At 44.3% G+C, this 15,816-nt stretch overlaps 1 protein-coding gene across 1 annotated transcript; it reads right to left on the bottom strand.

Moving 5' to 3' along the window:
• Nucleotides 1–3,361: 3,361 nt before the first annotated feature.
• LOC119391471 (uncharacterized) lies at nucleotides 3,362–15,586 on the bottom strand. Its single transcript, XM_037659149.2, has 7 exons — nucleotides 15,523–15,586; nucleotides 14,543–14,810; nucleotides 13,129–13,404; nucleotides 11,772–12,158; nucleotides 8,815–9,050; nucleotides 4,947–5,278; nucleotides 3,362–3,753 (listed from the first exon to the last, which is right to left on the bottom strand). The coding sequence occupies exons 1-7, from the start codon at nucleotides 15,552–15,554 to the stop codon at nucleotides 3,362–3,364; spliced, it is 1,923 nt and encodes a 640-aa protein (XP_037515077.2). The 5' UTR covers nucleotides 15,555–15,586.
• Nucleotides 15,587–15,816: the final 230 nt, after the last annotated feature.

Genomic DNA, 15,816 nt, shown 5'->3' with positions numbered 1-15,816 from the left:
AGGAAACAGGCGAGTAGGGCGACAGCGGAAGACTTCCTCCAATGAGGAAAGCGGCTGGGATGTCTGCATGCTTGCTGCACTGACACCTATGTAGACAGATGAAACTGTGCCTCAAAGGGCATGGTTTGCTGGTGTAATCCCTTCTGTAACATGCGTAGCTTGCTATGTGTGGCAGAAAAAAGCGAACGCAGGTGCAAAGGCTGTTTCATCACTGATCAACAACCTCACAACAACTTGGTTGACTACCAAGCAGTAAAGCAGACATATGCTGTGCAGACATATTAGATACAGCACTAGCCAAATGCCAGAACTAATTCTATTAGCTTCAACTAGGCAAACAAGATAAAGTGACACCAGAGTTGCTAAATGTGCATTTCTGCTCCTTTAATTTCATGCGTATCACTGTGTAGGTCGCTAAAGCCGTGACGCCCTTTAACTTTGAATTTGAAGCTACATGTCAGAGCTTAGTAGGAATCAAATTTTTTCGCAAGTACCATATGGAGAGCAGGAAGCTGGTACAGTAAAAGCTCATTAATTCGGATTTCACGGGACGGAAAGCATGTCCGAGGTGACTGAATGTCGAATTATCGAAAGTATACAGAAAAAACATAGACAGGTGTCTGTTACGTCAATGCATTTCCATTTCCTTGATGAAACATAAATCCCAGTGTACTATAGTACAGCAAGGAGGTGGAAAGGGAAGTGAGAATGGGAGGAGGAGAGAAACAAGTACAGAGAGAGAAAGAGATACAAGGTGAGACAACGACTACAGAGAGAGAGAGAAAGAAAGAAAAAAAATAGACAGAAAGAAATGGAAAGGAAAAAGATACAAAGATAGAGAATGTAATAGAAAGAAAGACATAGAAAGAAAGAGAAAAGTAGACGGAAAGAGAGGTAAGAAAGAAAAAAAAAAAAGATATAAAGACAGAGAAAGAAATATACAGATAGAGACAGAGAGAAAGAAAGAGATAAAAAAAACAAGAGAGCACGCATAGTTCTGTATAGTATAGAATAGCAAGTGGTGGGAAAGAGAGAGGTGAGGGGGTAAAAGCGTAGCCAGGCGGGGACCAGCTAGGTGCCCACCAGCTCTTCTGTTACCCAGCCTTGCACAACTTAGTGCAAGCACTGAGATCGGGCTAGTTGGTACTGATCCATAGCTTTTGTAAGTGTGAAGAACACAAAACAAGCGCTACTTCCAACTAAGACTTTAATGCGTGCTAACGCCCAATATATAGGTGTAGCACCGGAAGGAAAGGAAAGGCAGAAAAACTAAACGTAAAAACAACCAAAGATCTAAAAGGACATACTATTACAGGGCAGCGTCCACTCGTGCTAACACGTGTCAAGAGCGTACGTACCAGCAAAAGACTAAGTGATGAAAAATTTAATACACATAACCCCGATTGCATCAGCAAATGTGGTGCCGAGGCCGCACTATGTGACTGCACCATACGCACATTCTAAGCAGTGAAGCTCCTTGCTTGTCAAAGCAATCGAAGGACCGCTAACTGCAGTAAAATCATTTCTCTTCGTCTCAGCAGCCTCGACAATCAATCTGGAGTTAATGTCTGAGTCCCGATACAACACCACAGTGTTATCAAGAAACGGCTCACACCTACAATCTCGATAGTGCGCCGCAAGCTGCCCATCCGCACCTTCGCGCACCTTATGGCGATGCTCACTTTACGGACATTAAGACAACGCTCAGTATGCCCTACATAAACTTGGCCACAAGTAAGTGGAATTCTGCACACCAGACCCGCCGAGCAATCCACAAACTTGTTTCGATGGTTGATTACACACACCTTTCTTGGCTTCTTCACTGGGGAAGTAACAGCTCATAGCCGAGATAATTTCTCAGGCGCCATCATAACAGCTTTGACCCGCTACTCGTTCACCAATCTTTTTTAGATAGTGAGCCCTGTGGTGCATGAAGGGAATTACTGCCACTCTTCTGCACTCATCATGGCTTCCATCTCTCATTACACCCCCTTTCAATCGGTTCTTGGTCACTTTGTGCAATTTTTCAGTAACCGAAGTGATCAGGTGCTGGGGATATCTGGCTGCCTTCAGCCTCTGTACCTGTTTGTCAAAGCTTTCTTCCATGCGGTGTGTGCAAGACTTCTGCAAGGCGTTTACGAGACACATTTGCACCACTGACCTTTTAACCAACTTCATGTGGTCCAACGCAAAAGGCAACAAGGGTTTGCTACCATGTGGCTCGTATGCCCAGCATAAATGGTCATTCTGAAACATCAAGTTCAGGTACAGAAACTGCAGCGAATGCTGAAGCGGCACCTTGTGGGTGATAACGAGCGGCTGAAGTGTGTGTTTGAACACATCCATAACATTGTTCATATCTCCTTCAAAGCTCTCCAGAGCACTCCTGAGTACTACGAGATAGTCAATTACGAAACGGAAGACTTTAATTACTTTTAAATTTTCAAATCTGTCAGCCAAAAGCCTATACAAATGCGCCAGAAAAACGTTGCTCGGATCCGGGCTAAACTAGAGCCAATGCAAATACCCTGCTTTTGGATATATACGCGGTCGTTCCACTGAACAAAGGTGGATTTTAGGTACATAGACAGCAAGTCTAGAATTGTCTCAACAGACAATGCCACGGAATTGACGAAAGCAGTGGCTCCATGCAAATCAATACACTCTTCTGCGTATTCCAAAAGTTGATCATGAGGTAGCTAGGGAGTAAAAATGGTCTTTCATATCAATGGAAAAAGCATACAGTGGCAAATTGTAGTTAGTACGCAAATTAGTGCAAGCTGCCCTAATTTTTTTTTTCCATTAGTGTGCTTTCATAGCCAATGCATGCATGGTACAACATGTTTCAGTTAGACAACTTAATGATCTGCAGTCACTTTCATGATCAGAAACATACTGCTGCACAAAGTTCACTGACAGATGAAAACAAGAAGATAAGCAAGTCCTAAGTCAGCCATAATGATCATCCCCCGTTCCACTTAAAAATAAATGCATCTCACTGAAACATTATCAATGGACATGTAGGGCACTATTGCTGAGCCCCTAAAAAACAACGAGAATGCAACCTCTGGAGCTCAGGGGCAGCCCAGGGAGGGGGCAGCCACCCAACCAAAATTCTTACCTGCACCCCCCCCCTTCCACCCTCCCCCAAAAGTAAACATATTCAAAATACAATGCATACGTTTGCCACTTCCCTGCCCAACCAAAGAAATTCACTTGTCATAAATGACCCCGCCCCAGCAAAGCAATCCTGGCGCTCCCCCTGCCACTATAAGATGAAAAACTTCTCTTAGTGCGAAATTAACAAGCACACTGACCTTGCCATATCAGAAGAAGCCGTGTTTTCATTGGTTTTCTCTTCTCAGTGGCATGAGTGACACAACAGTGTTTTACAAATTCGCAACAGCAGATCTGACGCATTGAAACTACAGAAGTCACACTCAGGTTCCACATTCATGCCACGCTGACAGATCTTTGCACTGTCCGCCCGAATGATTTCAGATTGTGGCACCATCGTTGCCAGACTCACCATTTTGAGGTTGGTCTCGAGGACCGACTGGTCGGCCCAAGTTTTACTAAAGGCCAGAGACGTGAGGACATGATTTCGGTGTTGAGACGAGGCAAGCACCTCCAGCATATGCTTAGTGTCGTAACAGTGCATCTTCACGTTGATGCTGTAGAGCCGCTTGCTATCTGCCATCCAGGAGAACAGCACTTGCTGCATGTTCTCAGGGATGCAAAGGTTCTCAGTCCCTGCAAGCCGAATTCTGTGCTGTAAAATCCTTGGCAAAGAGAACAAAGGCACTTAAAGAGAGACACATGTACTCAGTCTCCCAGAGTCCATAAACAAGCTAAGCTGCTCCACTAGAGAGTGCCTTCGGAGGTAACACCGCTAACGGCCGAGGCAAAAACAATAATAGACAAACGTGGCACAGAGTTTGACTACAGTACTTTTAGTGCTGTTAGCAGCATCTTTCAGAGCATCTAAAGTGGACCAATTTGATTTATGAAGTTGCAGCTGACATGAAATAGTTAGATCCTTTTCAAGGGTTTTGTCAAACTCCAACAAGGTATCAGTGATACACCTTGGAGCAGAGTATAACGTAGATAGATTTTCTACTGGATAAACATACTCTTGCACATATTTTCGACGCTTGCTGCCAATCATAAATGCGAATTCTCTTGTGAGGCTGTTGAGCATTTTCTTTGTCTTCTATGCACTATTCTTATGCCTTACTCTTACATTTTGTTGCCTAAGGCCCTCTATAATATTTTTGTGCAAGTATATTGCCACTAAGGTTGCTAAACAGGACAGCATGTTGCTGAGATATGCTCCATTGATTTTCACTCCTAATTCTTCTCAGTCAAATATTTTGAGTGCTACTTGCAAGCGTCCACTGAATAACATTAGATAAACTGTGTGGCCTTGCCTCGGTTTGATAATATCAGCAAACTAATATTTAAAAGCCAGGCAAGAAACGAGACACTGTGATTGGTAGCCATCCTCTTCAAGCTAAGCCTCTCAAACTCTTCAGGCTGAGAAGACACAGGAGACTCATCAAGTGAGGTAAATCTTCAGATAAATAAAAATGTGCTATGTTTGGCATCTTCTAGCAGAACCAATATGAATTTTACGGTACTGTGACTCCTTGTAGTGAATGACTCTGCAGAAGACAGCTTAATGTGTTGGAGACTGGTTGGGACATTCAGACATGAATACAATATACATACTAAGTGAAGCTCATGCAGTCAAAGTACTGGTGAGTTGGTCTTGGAAAAATAGTAGAAACAGCTACAAAAACAAAACATGGCTTTTAACTACTTTGAAGCCAGCAAAATGGTGAACAGCTCGGTACCACTTATCCCCCACAAGCCTTCTCCATTAGAAATGCATGGCTTTGCATTAAGCGTGGGGTCTGTGAGGTGATACACTTTGTGGGACCTACCGAAAATGCACAGACGTTCAAGGCTGACGTTCCTCTGGAAGCCTGCGAAGAGCACTTGCTGTAAATTCTGCGGTACACTTTCAAGCCGCAGTTGGAGCTCCTGTAGCTTATGTGTAGAGGCCAGGTAGAGTGCGAGCGCGTGGACTGTGGTCAAGGTGGAATGCTTGCCGAGCACAACACTAAGAGAAGTCAGGTAGTCCCCGCGGTGTGAAGAAAGCGCACGGCTCACGTCTTTCAGGTTCACGCTGTACAGACAGTGTACACAGCTCTCTTTGTCTTGTGACGTCCAGAAAGGAATCAGCTCATTCAAGGTGCCGTTGGTAGAAATACATCTGGGCCAGAGATAGACGCACCAGATTTATAATAAACATTATGAAAATGAAAATGCACACAGCAGTGAAACACGTACCCCTCCCCAAGGTTCCTCACTCATCCAACCCACCTCGCATCAGTCAACAATGTTAGGATGTGTTGCTGAAATCGCTGTTCAGTCAGGTTTTTTTTACTTGAATTGCAAAGACCTCACAAGTACCTGAAGCATGTCTCGCTGTTGTACTTCGTTAGACTTCATTTTGAGCTTCTTTACAGTTGTCAACTGCACAAATTATTGCAAAGGTACGCAACTTCTAAATCACATGGACCAACGGGTACAATTAACGTTTACACACAACAGCTTGATGCAATGATGTCTAAAATTATCTGATAGAAACTGTCCCTCAGAGAGAAGGAATGATAGAAAGGTATACTTGGCGACAACTTATCTTGACAGTGGAGCGAAGGCTACGGAGGAAGGGCTTCCACACATTCGTGTTGCTCCGCAAGTAGTACGGCAGCTTGCAGCTGTTTTCGGTTTTGCTTGCTCGCATTGTTAACGTGTTTAGAAGAATATATACACGAAAAATGTGAATGGGAGAAACATTTCGGTCGTTCAGTGTACATTTTAGTGTCATATTACGAGTATATTTTTCATGAAGAACTAAACAGCGCATTTGCAGCCGCACACTGACCCACTACGTCATGGATGCCATGTTTACTTTGGAAAATGGGCGTGCTGAAAAGGTGATGCTGTCTAAGAAATGGAAAGAACAGGAAGGCATTCTTGCAAAGTGAAGAATAACTGTATTTCACCTACGACTTCCCACAACTGTTTCAGTCTCATAACAAATAAAGCAGGATTTATTTCAGCAAGGCAAATGAGAAAATTATCAGTAAACTTAAGTACTAATTTTTGGCGCGGTAGCAGGCATGCGTTTCGGTTCTGTAGCTACCACAGTGCTATAAAGAAAAGTTGTCGCCAAGTATAGGCAGGTTAACTCGACTTCGTCCAGTTTGCTACCCAACACTTGAGAGGGAAATGGGGGAGTGGGAGAGGGAGAGAGAATTAATGAATGAGTCTAGGTGATTCACAAGCATGGTGCAGCACCGCTAGTGGGTCAAATGACTGGCATAGCTAGTCGGGCACTTTAGGCAGGCACTTTCAATCATTAAAGAATGGCTGAGCTGATGAGCTGCAAGTCCAGCTTCAGAAGGTGTTTTCTTCTGTAAAAGACCAATAATAAAGTCTACTCAAAACCATCTAGAATAACTGGCACTGTTACTCATAACATTAATTAGAACCAACAGACAAGATAGCCAAGGAAAGTATAGGGGATGTTATTTTGTAGTAATTACGATGTAAATGTGAAGAAAGTAAAGTAGACGAAAAGATAACTTGCCGCTCCGATGCTCTACTAACTGAGCTACAGCGGGGTGATCCCCGTGTCCACTTTGTGGGGTATATATGTGCATTTCTAAACTTGGGAGTGTTAGTCAGCGCCGCTAGTAGCCATGACGGCAAGTGTGGAACTCTCTTTTTCTGTCTGCTGGTGTCACGAAGCACGTGGTCTTTTTACGAGCTGGCAGCTGACCAATAATCCCTCGTATACAGTAAAATCTCATTAATTCGGATTTCATGGGACCGGAAAAAATGTCCGAATTACCTAACTGAATTTCGAATTATCGAAAGTATCAAGAAAAAAATAAACAAGCATCGTCAATACACTTTAATTTTATTGATGACTACGTAAATCCTGTACTTACTTTGCATAAGAGCAGTTTAAAAGCCGCAATTTTCGCCACTCGCGACCTTGTCACAATGTCAGCCCGGCTCAAGACCTTCCTGTCTTTACTAACCTGAAACGTGCTAACCCGAAAAATAACCAGAAACGTCGTTACCGTACGGCTCGCGCTGATGGCACTGGTGATGCAGACTGTGCTGCCTCATTTCGGTTCTCCGCGAAGGCCGTTTTCGCTTCTTTGCATTGCACATTTGCGGTGCTTCGCGCTCGGTACACTCCAAGAATCGTCCAAACTAACCGGGTTGTAGCCAAATATGACCGAATTAATGAGAGTTTGAAGCCATTAAACAATACATATCCTTGTCGGGACAAGAGAACGCGTCCGAATTGTCCGATTTTCTGAATTAACGGCTGTCAAATTAACGAGCTTTTACTGTACTACCCTAAGGCATTCAGTCTGCCAGAACAAGACCCTCACTGTGAATGAACGAAGGAAGGGTAATTTTAAGGGCTCATTTTTCTTTGCTAGATATAACATTAATTAGAACTAACAGACAAGAAAGCCAAGGAAAGTATAGGGGATGTTTTTTTGTAGTTATTACGATATAAGTGTGAAGAAAGTAAAGTGGACGAAAAGATAACTTGCCGCTGGCAGGGACCAAGCCTGCAATCTTCGAATAACGCGTCCGATGCTCCACCAATTGAGCTACAGCGGGGTCATCCCCCTGTCCACTTGGTGGGGTATATATGTGCAGTCAGCGCCAGTAGTAGCCATGACAGCGAGTATGGAACACTCTTTTTCTGCCTGCTGGCGTCACGAAGTACGCGATCTGTTTATGAGCTGGCAGCTGACCAGTAATCCCTCGTATACTACCCTATGGCATTCAGTCTGCCAGAACGAAACCCTCGCTATGAATGCACGAAGGAAGGGTAATTTTAAGGGCTCCTTTTTCTTTGCTAGACATAACATTAATTAGAATTAACACACAAGAAAGTCAAGGAAAGTATAGGGGGTGTTATTTGTAGTAATTAAGATATAGATGTGAAGAAAATAAAGTGGACGAAAAGATAACTTGCCACTGGCAGAGATTGAACCTGCGACCTTCGAATAACGCATCCGATGCTCTACCAACTGAGCTACAGCAGTTCATCCCCTTGTCCACTTTGTGGAGTATACAGTATGTGCATTTTTAAGGTTGGAAGTGTTAGTCAGTGCCGCTAGTAGCCATGACGGCGAGTGTAGAACACTCTTTTTCTGCCTACTGGCACCGCGAAGCACGCTGTCATTCATGGCTACTAGCGGTGCTGACTAACACTCCCAAGTAACACTCCTAAGAACTGACGGTGACTGCGAGGACAGCCATATGGCTCAAGCAAAAGAAAAGTGTACTGGTTGCCAGACACCGCTGGTTTGCCGCAAAAGCTGCAGTGTTCCGCCGCCAGAATCCCGATGTGAAAACCAGGTTGGATTACACGTCCGCGAGCCCCGCGGATGAGGAAAACCGCTGATGTGAGCCCGTGTGACACGTCATCTGCCCCTCAAGATCCAGATTCGGTCCATCATTTGAATGCACCATAAGCATGGCACTACACTCTACACAGGCACCGTGACCTTACGCTTGCTCATTTCACTGTAAATTTCGCTGCACACTCACAGCAGAGAGCACCCAAAGACGTGTCAGTAGTGTTCTCATGGCTCTGCAGCAGTAATAAGCCATGAGACGAACTGTGCAGGAATTCTACTGCAGCTCGGTATATAGTATAGACACAGTCCCTGCTGGCAATCTACCTGCTATCCATCTGGGTCTCACCTCGCTGCGGTCACAGCGACATCCGTCCGCACGTTGATGAATGCCCAACGCAAAGAGTCGATGTAGTCGACAATAACCTCGCCCAGGTGCAGCTCTCTGAGCGAGGGGGAACCAGAAGACGCCACCAGAAGACGATAAACTGTGCTGGGTGTGCAATTCCAGTCAAGGGCCAAGCGGCGCAGGCTTGTTCTCCTCTTCAGTGCCTCAACTATGGTCTGCACGTGCTGCTCGGGCACCTAACGTAGAGAAGGAAAGTCGTCGAGTAAGTTGAGTGTGTGATCAGCGAGGGTAAGAAGAAGAACTGGGTTCCTTTCATCAAGACTGGGCAGCATGTTAGGTATAACTACAGTGACAATGACTCTCCCACATATCTGTGGTTGAATGTGGTTAAACCAAGCTTGTCGAGCGATCGCAGCAGCTACCGTGAAAAACAAGCCATGGTGGTGTATCAGGCATTGACATCCTGCTCAGCAAGCAGTGGCATGCTGTCCACATTTCTCTTCATACTACCAGTGCAGGAGTGGTGTGACAGAAGTTGAGGTCTTGAGGCACATGCGCCTGCCACCTCCCGGCTCTGGCCAACCGACGGAGAGGGGCACGTGAAAGAGAACAAACTGATACCGTGCCATTGCTATGACAACGCAAATGCAAAGAAGAGGAAGTTGACATCGGCTGAGCTTCAAGGTCAAATGCCCACACAAGATCATTTTCTGAGTATGTAGTGGGAGGAGGAGTAGAGCTGTCACTCTAAAAAAGTATATACTGCATCGAGAAGTTGTGAAATACAGAACTGGTTCAATTAGCTTGGTCCAATAAAGGGGCACTAAAAAAATATCAAGCAGAGTTCGATCTATAGATTACTAATTTAGAAGCCAACCATATTTTTTTTTATGCTAGATATATGTGTGTGTGACTTTCTTGCACAGAGGATTGCACCAAAGGTCTAGCTGCTTCTACTCCATTTTAACCATGCATTAGGATGTACAAGTCGACATAACCTTCACATGACATTGCCTGTCTCAGTGAACCAGCCAGTGTTTGTCGCACGAGTGATACCGCAGAGTATATAAGATGCACCACAACTACCAGTTTTCAATCTTAATCATTTTCTTGCTTACCGATGCCCTGCTTTTACTACAAGTGATGCATTCATTTCTGTGAAAGCCTTGTTTCTCGATGCCGCTCTACTTAATATTTCTACTTTAATGAGATCATGAACTACTCTATACAGTTTGAATTAGAGTGTAAACAGGGTTAGCCAATGTTCTAAATTGACATTAAGAGAAGGAAATGAATTTGTACATGCGATTTGATGCATGGGGCAGATAACCAACAATGATAACCATTCTGCGCCCATATAATAGAGCCACAAAATGTAAGCTTGGGCAAATATCAGCTTTTTTGTTTGTGGTCTGAGCAAATACTGATTAGTATTGAGAAGTTTCAAAGTGAATAATTTAAATTCTGGGATTTACATGGACCATTCACATAACAGGCACCTTATGTTGGTCCTTACAAAGTTTGTGATTTACTTGCCAAAAAGAAAACAGTTTAATCGATGGAGTCAGTTTGTTCTTAAAGTTTGTTAGTTTATTCCTCAGTGTTATAGTCGGTGGTCAGTCCTTAGGCGGACCTTCGGTCGGTGGTGCAACCGAATATATAACATCTTTTTCTCGGTATGTTATAACTTCGAGTGCTGATTATAAGCAACAAACTAGGGTACGTTTTAACGGTTACAATAGCTTGTGTGCATAACCTAACCCAAAATTCAAAAGCCAAATCAACAATAATTCAAGATGCGGGCAACACGCCAATTCCTTCCATGAGGCTTGGCTGCATGAGGCAGCACGAATGGCACATGAGAGGGTGGTTTCACAGCAGCGCAGGCCCAGCATTCATGGCTAGCAAATGAACATACACATTTTCCCACTTACAATCCATCTGAACAGTGGTTTCGCAGCAGCCTGGGCCATACTGCCACAAAACTTGTTCAGGTGGGTTGCAAGCAGGAAAATGCGTATTTTTTAGGGATGGGCGAATAGTGAATTTGAGGTTCGAAGCGAAATAATCCGAAGCGAATAGTGATTTGGTCGAATAATTTCGAATCGAATAGTTCGAATAGTATTTACCGCATATTATTAAGAAAAATGAGCATTTTTGTCATGGCCCTTGCACAATATTTTTAAGGATTGGAACTAGGTATGAGTGAACGTCACTTTTTGATTTGAAGTGAGGTGGAAGCAGCCTTGAACAGTATCAAAATTTGAATAGCAGTAAGGTGCAACTTATAAGCAGTGCAATACGTTACAATTTAAAAATTACTATTCTTAGCGCATATAAGCCAACATAACACGTTTTTAAACTTAAAAAAAATATGTACATTTAACTTTGAAGTGTGGCTTCGCGGCAGTGCAGATTTTCCCTGGATAAGTTGTTTCACGGCACAGCAACTAAATGCTGCAGTGAAACCACCTTTACAGTGGGTCATGTGCGGTCAAATGTATACATATATTCGTTCATTTCAAATACTTCGAAATTTTGAATAATCTGAATTCGAATACTGTAATATTCGTTCGAATATTCGAAACGCCCAAATATTCGCCCATCCCTAGTATTTTTGTTTGCTAGTCCCAAATGCTACTTCTGAAAAATCAAATGTTAAAATTCAAAATGAAGGAAATATCGAATTTCAAATCGTTCAATGGAACATTAGAAAACATATTAACCCAAGTCTAATCGAAACAGGGTGCCAAGAGAAGGAAAGTGCAGTCAAGGACGTATGGCATCATGTGTAGTGATGAAATTTAGAAATATATGAATACGTAGAATGAAATTAGCCATAGAGCAACACAGGGGTGATCAGAGATCACTGGGAGAGGTTTCTGTCCAGCGGTCAACATAAACAAGCTGAGTGTCATTACAATAGTGAAATAGTGAACTAAAGAACTTGGGCTGACCTGACAACTGGCAGGTGTCTTCTCTATCCCGGCGTGGGGAGAGGCATAGAAGCTCACATCTTCTAGGATTTTGTTGACATCTAAGAGCTGCCTGAACGGCTTCATGTCCTTCACGGAGAATTTGCGGAGGGTGAGCCTTTTCACGGTTCGGTTTGTCGCCAGTGCCTCGAAGACCGAGTCCAGGGAGCGATCGGAACTGCAGTCAGAACTGCAGTAGACGTGCAGCTCGGCAAGGGTAACCGTGTTGGCGAGAAAGTCATTCAGTACTTTAGACCCGTCGTGGTAGTACTGGTAGCTAGTGTCCATTTTCAGGCTGGTGACGCTGCTGTTAGCCAGCAGACCAGTCAGACCCACGTTCAAGGCATTCATCCATGCGTGGGCACGTTCCTGCGGCAGGTCTTTGTGAGTCGGCAGAAATTTCAAGGCTATGCACGGTTCGGGGCATTTCATACAAACAAGTGCGGAGCATAGATCGCTCAGTCATAATCGTGTTTATATAGTTGTACGAAACTGCTGCATGGCACAAAAACAATCAACATTTTAAACAGAAAGGCTGCACTTCCCTCCTTTGGAGGGAGCTGCACTTTGAGAGTGTAAGTCACACATGCGCAACGAAGAAAAGTGTCTCTGCTAACAGTGTCTCTTTAGCTCTGTTGGCATGGTAACAGTGCAGTTCAATTTCTTCTAACTCTTCCAATAACGAACCGATTTGAAAACTTATTTCGCTAGGACAATCCCTTGATGTCACCGGTTTGTAAACCAGAATTACCAATATAGTCTAATGAGGGGCCTTAAGCAAGTTCACTCGTAGCTGAGACGTGAGAAACAATGACAGCCTCACTGTCATCATCTCTAGAGGAACTTCTACTAGGTAGTATATCGATGAAATGCTTGTCTAAAAAGAATGTGCCCAAATTCATACAAAACTTGAAGGAACAACGCATGAAATTTAGCCACTGAGTAATTGGCTGACCATTCATACACCCCCGTCAGGTTACTTGCCGTGGTGGTCTAGTGGTTACGGTGCTCGACTGCTGACCCGAAGGTCGCAGGATCGAATCCCAGTTGTCGCCGCCACAATGCGATGTCGGGTTGCAACACTAAACATGCATAAACTGACTGTATTGGATTCTGTTAAACGAGAATAAATGTGTTTCACACACAGGGCAGTTATGTCGGACAGTTGCAAGTTCTTTTTTTTTTTGCACATTTAGTAAACCAAATCCCACAGCCAGTGTACGAATAATTTTTCAGCCGCCTTTATGATAAGTTGTTTGCATGCGCTGATAATGCGTAAAGAACTTAACCTACTTCCATGGCATGCTCAGCGTGCCGGCAGCTTCGGCTTGGAACTTACACGGATGTTCAGGAGTGTCAATCTCTCGAGGCTCTTCGTCCTGGCAAGTGCTTCTCTGAAGCCCTCTAGTGTCTGCGGCAAGCACGAAATATTGAGTTTCTCCAGGGACAGCTCACGCAGCTGCTGGCTCAGCAACTGGCGCACGGCGGCAAACAGGGACAACGTGGCCTGTTCGCTAAGGTACGCATGGTGCACCCGCAGGCAGGTCAGGGATTTGTTTTCAAACAGGGCATTGGTGATGAGCTGCACCGGCTCCTGCCTCAAGTGAGGCTTGAACTGCGTTAAAAGGTGGCAAGTGTAGAACACACGCACTGTTCAAAAACCAGTAAAATGCCGTTGTCTCATGTACAAATGTACTAGACTGAGAAAAACTTTAAAATATTGCTAAGCCCACGTGTACCTTTCAATGGCCAAGAAGGGAAAGCTGCGTAAAAGCATGCACCGAAAAAGACTCTCGAACTTATAGTCCCACATATTCTCACATGTTTCAAGCAGAGGATGAGAAAACGTGTCTTATTTCCCACAGCAACATAATGTTAAATATTACCTCATTTTCCGCATCTTGTTCTTCAACATATGAGCATGTGAGAAATTGCTGCACAGAGAAACCACACTGACTCCCAGTATGTTTACATTGAAAAACCAAGAACACTGTAAAACGCTGCCGCATGGTAACGCACATGCCGAAGCTCCATCTTTGATACTTTCCCCTTGTTTCCTCAAGACAGTGTCAAGAAGTACACAACTCTAAATAAAGCTAGCATCAAGCACAAAATAAATGGCCAAAGCAGGGCTACCCTAATCCTTAACGTGCATGTAAAGCTGAAGTTACAGCTGACTTACTATATAGTATATAATCATGAATTGCAAATGAACAAATGAAAGGTCACAAGTTAGGTCGTCACTTAGACGAGTACCGAACAAGTAAACACCATATGACTACGTGCTCACAAATGGTGCACTTGGTTGTGTTTTTTAAACGCAATTCACTGTCAGTCAGAGAATGAGATCAATATTCCACACTCACACAATGCATCAGGTTATAATAGTGCAAAGATTTCAAGCTCTATCAAAGAAGGAAGGCAGCATATGAATTGAATTTATGAATGTGAGTGTTCAGTGACGGATCAGCGGTTGGCATGCCAGCTCATAGCTACTGTTGCCACACAAGCTTGACATTAAACCCACGAGTGGTGGGTGTGATTCTATTAACTTCCTCGCTTCTTTGTCTATTTGCTTCAAGATGGCTGTAACAAAAAAAATTTTGCCCTTTCGACCCTGTGTCTACCCAATATACTACATACATTTTCTAGCATGAAGGTGGGATTGCAGCACGACATTTACAGGTTCACCGCGAAGAAGACAGAGGTCTTCTGCATCGAAAATAACCGCGTATACAAGACTTTGCACTTACCTCAACAGAGTCTATGCAGCCGTGCTTCAGAAGCAAGGTATAGAGGAAGGCTATACTTTCTTCCACATATATATCTTCGGAATCTTTTATCCTGCTGCCAATGGGCTGTGCCTGGCAGAGAGAGAGCTTGCCAGGCGTGAACTCTTCCACTTCGACGTTCAATTTGTTCAGCAGCGCATTCGTGAGAGGAAGGTTCTTTACAATGTGGCACGTCCTCCCCAACTTGGCCGGGCAATGCTCGGCCAACTCGGCTGCTAACCTGCGTAAACTACAGCACGCGGACCTCAGGTGTCAGCCAGTGGCTATTTAATTCGGAAGAACTGTAGCTGCACACTTTAAAACATGCACAGTGCGCTCTACTGGACATGTAAGGACAGGGCATGCACAAGTTGTTTGGGGTTAGTGGTGATGCAAAAACCCTTTACCATCTGCCGTTGCTTAGTGGCTATGGTGTCGCCTTGGTGAGCACTAGGTCAGGGGTTCGATCCCAGCTGCGGTAACTGGTATCAAACCACGGACCTGATGGCCCTTTGACCTGGTGAGCTCCCGACTTGTCGGGCCCCTGAGATGGTGGGCACCTGCTCCGGTGAACCCTTACCAGGCGAAACCCTGACCTGGTGCACGTTAAAGAACCCTGACTTGTCAAAATTAATGCAGTGCCTGACATCACGTCATACCTCATAGCTCACTCACAGCACTGTTCTGGGACATTAGACTCTCTATTTCAAATTTAATTATGGGACCTTCCTAGACACATGCACAATGCATTGATGTAGCTTCAACCAGAACTTCCAACTTCAGTGCCAGCCAGTGAAGCGACGGCCACACGCAAGAGCGTTCCTCTTGACAGTAAATGACACAGCATGACATACACGAGTACCCTCACCGGCGTAACAAACGTGAGGTTAGCCCTACGCGTCAGAGGTGCACATGTCACTAGTCAAGATGACATAAAAAATGTAAACTGCACGAGCAATTACCTTGAAAGGTAGCACTGCCTCTGCTCAGTCATTTCGCTGCTGGAATGAGAAATTAAGCATGGTGAACACAAACAGCAGTTATATTCAACTGCAGGAGCTAGTTTCCTGCCAAAGTGCAACACTGGAATGCTGCAAGGATACAACATAATCCCATGGAAATACCCAGACACTTGTTATACAACTAAATATAGCCGTTGCAAGGTCGCATACCATGGGCTCTTGTTGGTTTAGAATGATGGGAAGTCCAGCAAGTTCGCTGGTATCTCACAGGCAGTGGCGTAAATCCAGCAAAAC

The sequence above is a fragment of the Rhipicephalus sanguineus genome, chromosome 4 (assembly GCF_013339695.2).
Source record: "Rhipicephalus sanguineus isolate Rsan-2018 chromosome 4, BIME_Rsan_1.4, whole genome shotgun sequence".
Lineage (NCBI taxonomy): Eukaryota > Metazoa > Arthropoda > Arachnida > Ixodida > Ixodidae > Rhipicephalus > Rhipicephalus sanguineus.
The sequence above is the reverse complement of the archived record's forward strand: the minus strand, read 5'-3'. Positions and strand labels throughout refer to the sequence as shown.

Excerpts from the sequence above, each read along its gene's own strand:
- LOC119391471 (XM_037659149.2), bottom strand. The coding sequence starts at position 15,554 with ATGACTGAGCAGAGGCAGTGCTACCTTTCAAG. Across the intron at positions 14,811-15,522 it reads AGGCAGTGCTACCTTTCAAG|TTTACGCAGGTTAGCAGCCG; the intron begins GTAATTGCTCGT and ends CGCGTGCTGTAG. Across the intron at positions 3,754-4,946 it reads TGAACGTCTGTGCATTTTCG|GGACTGAGAACCTTTGCATC; the intron begins GTAGGTCCCACA and ends TTCGGCTTGCAG.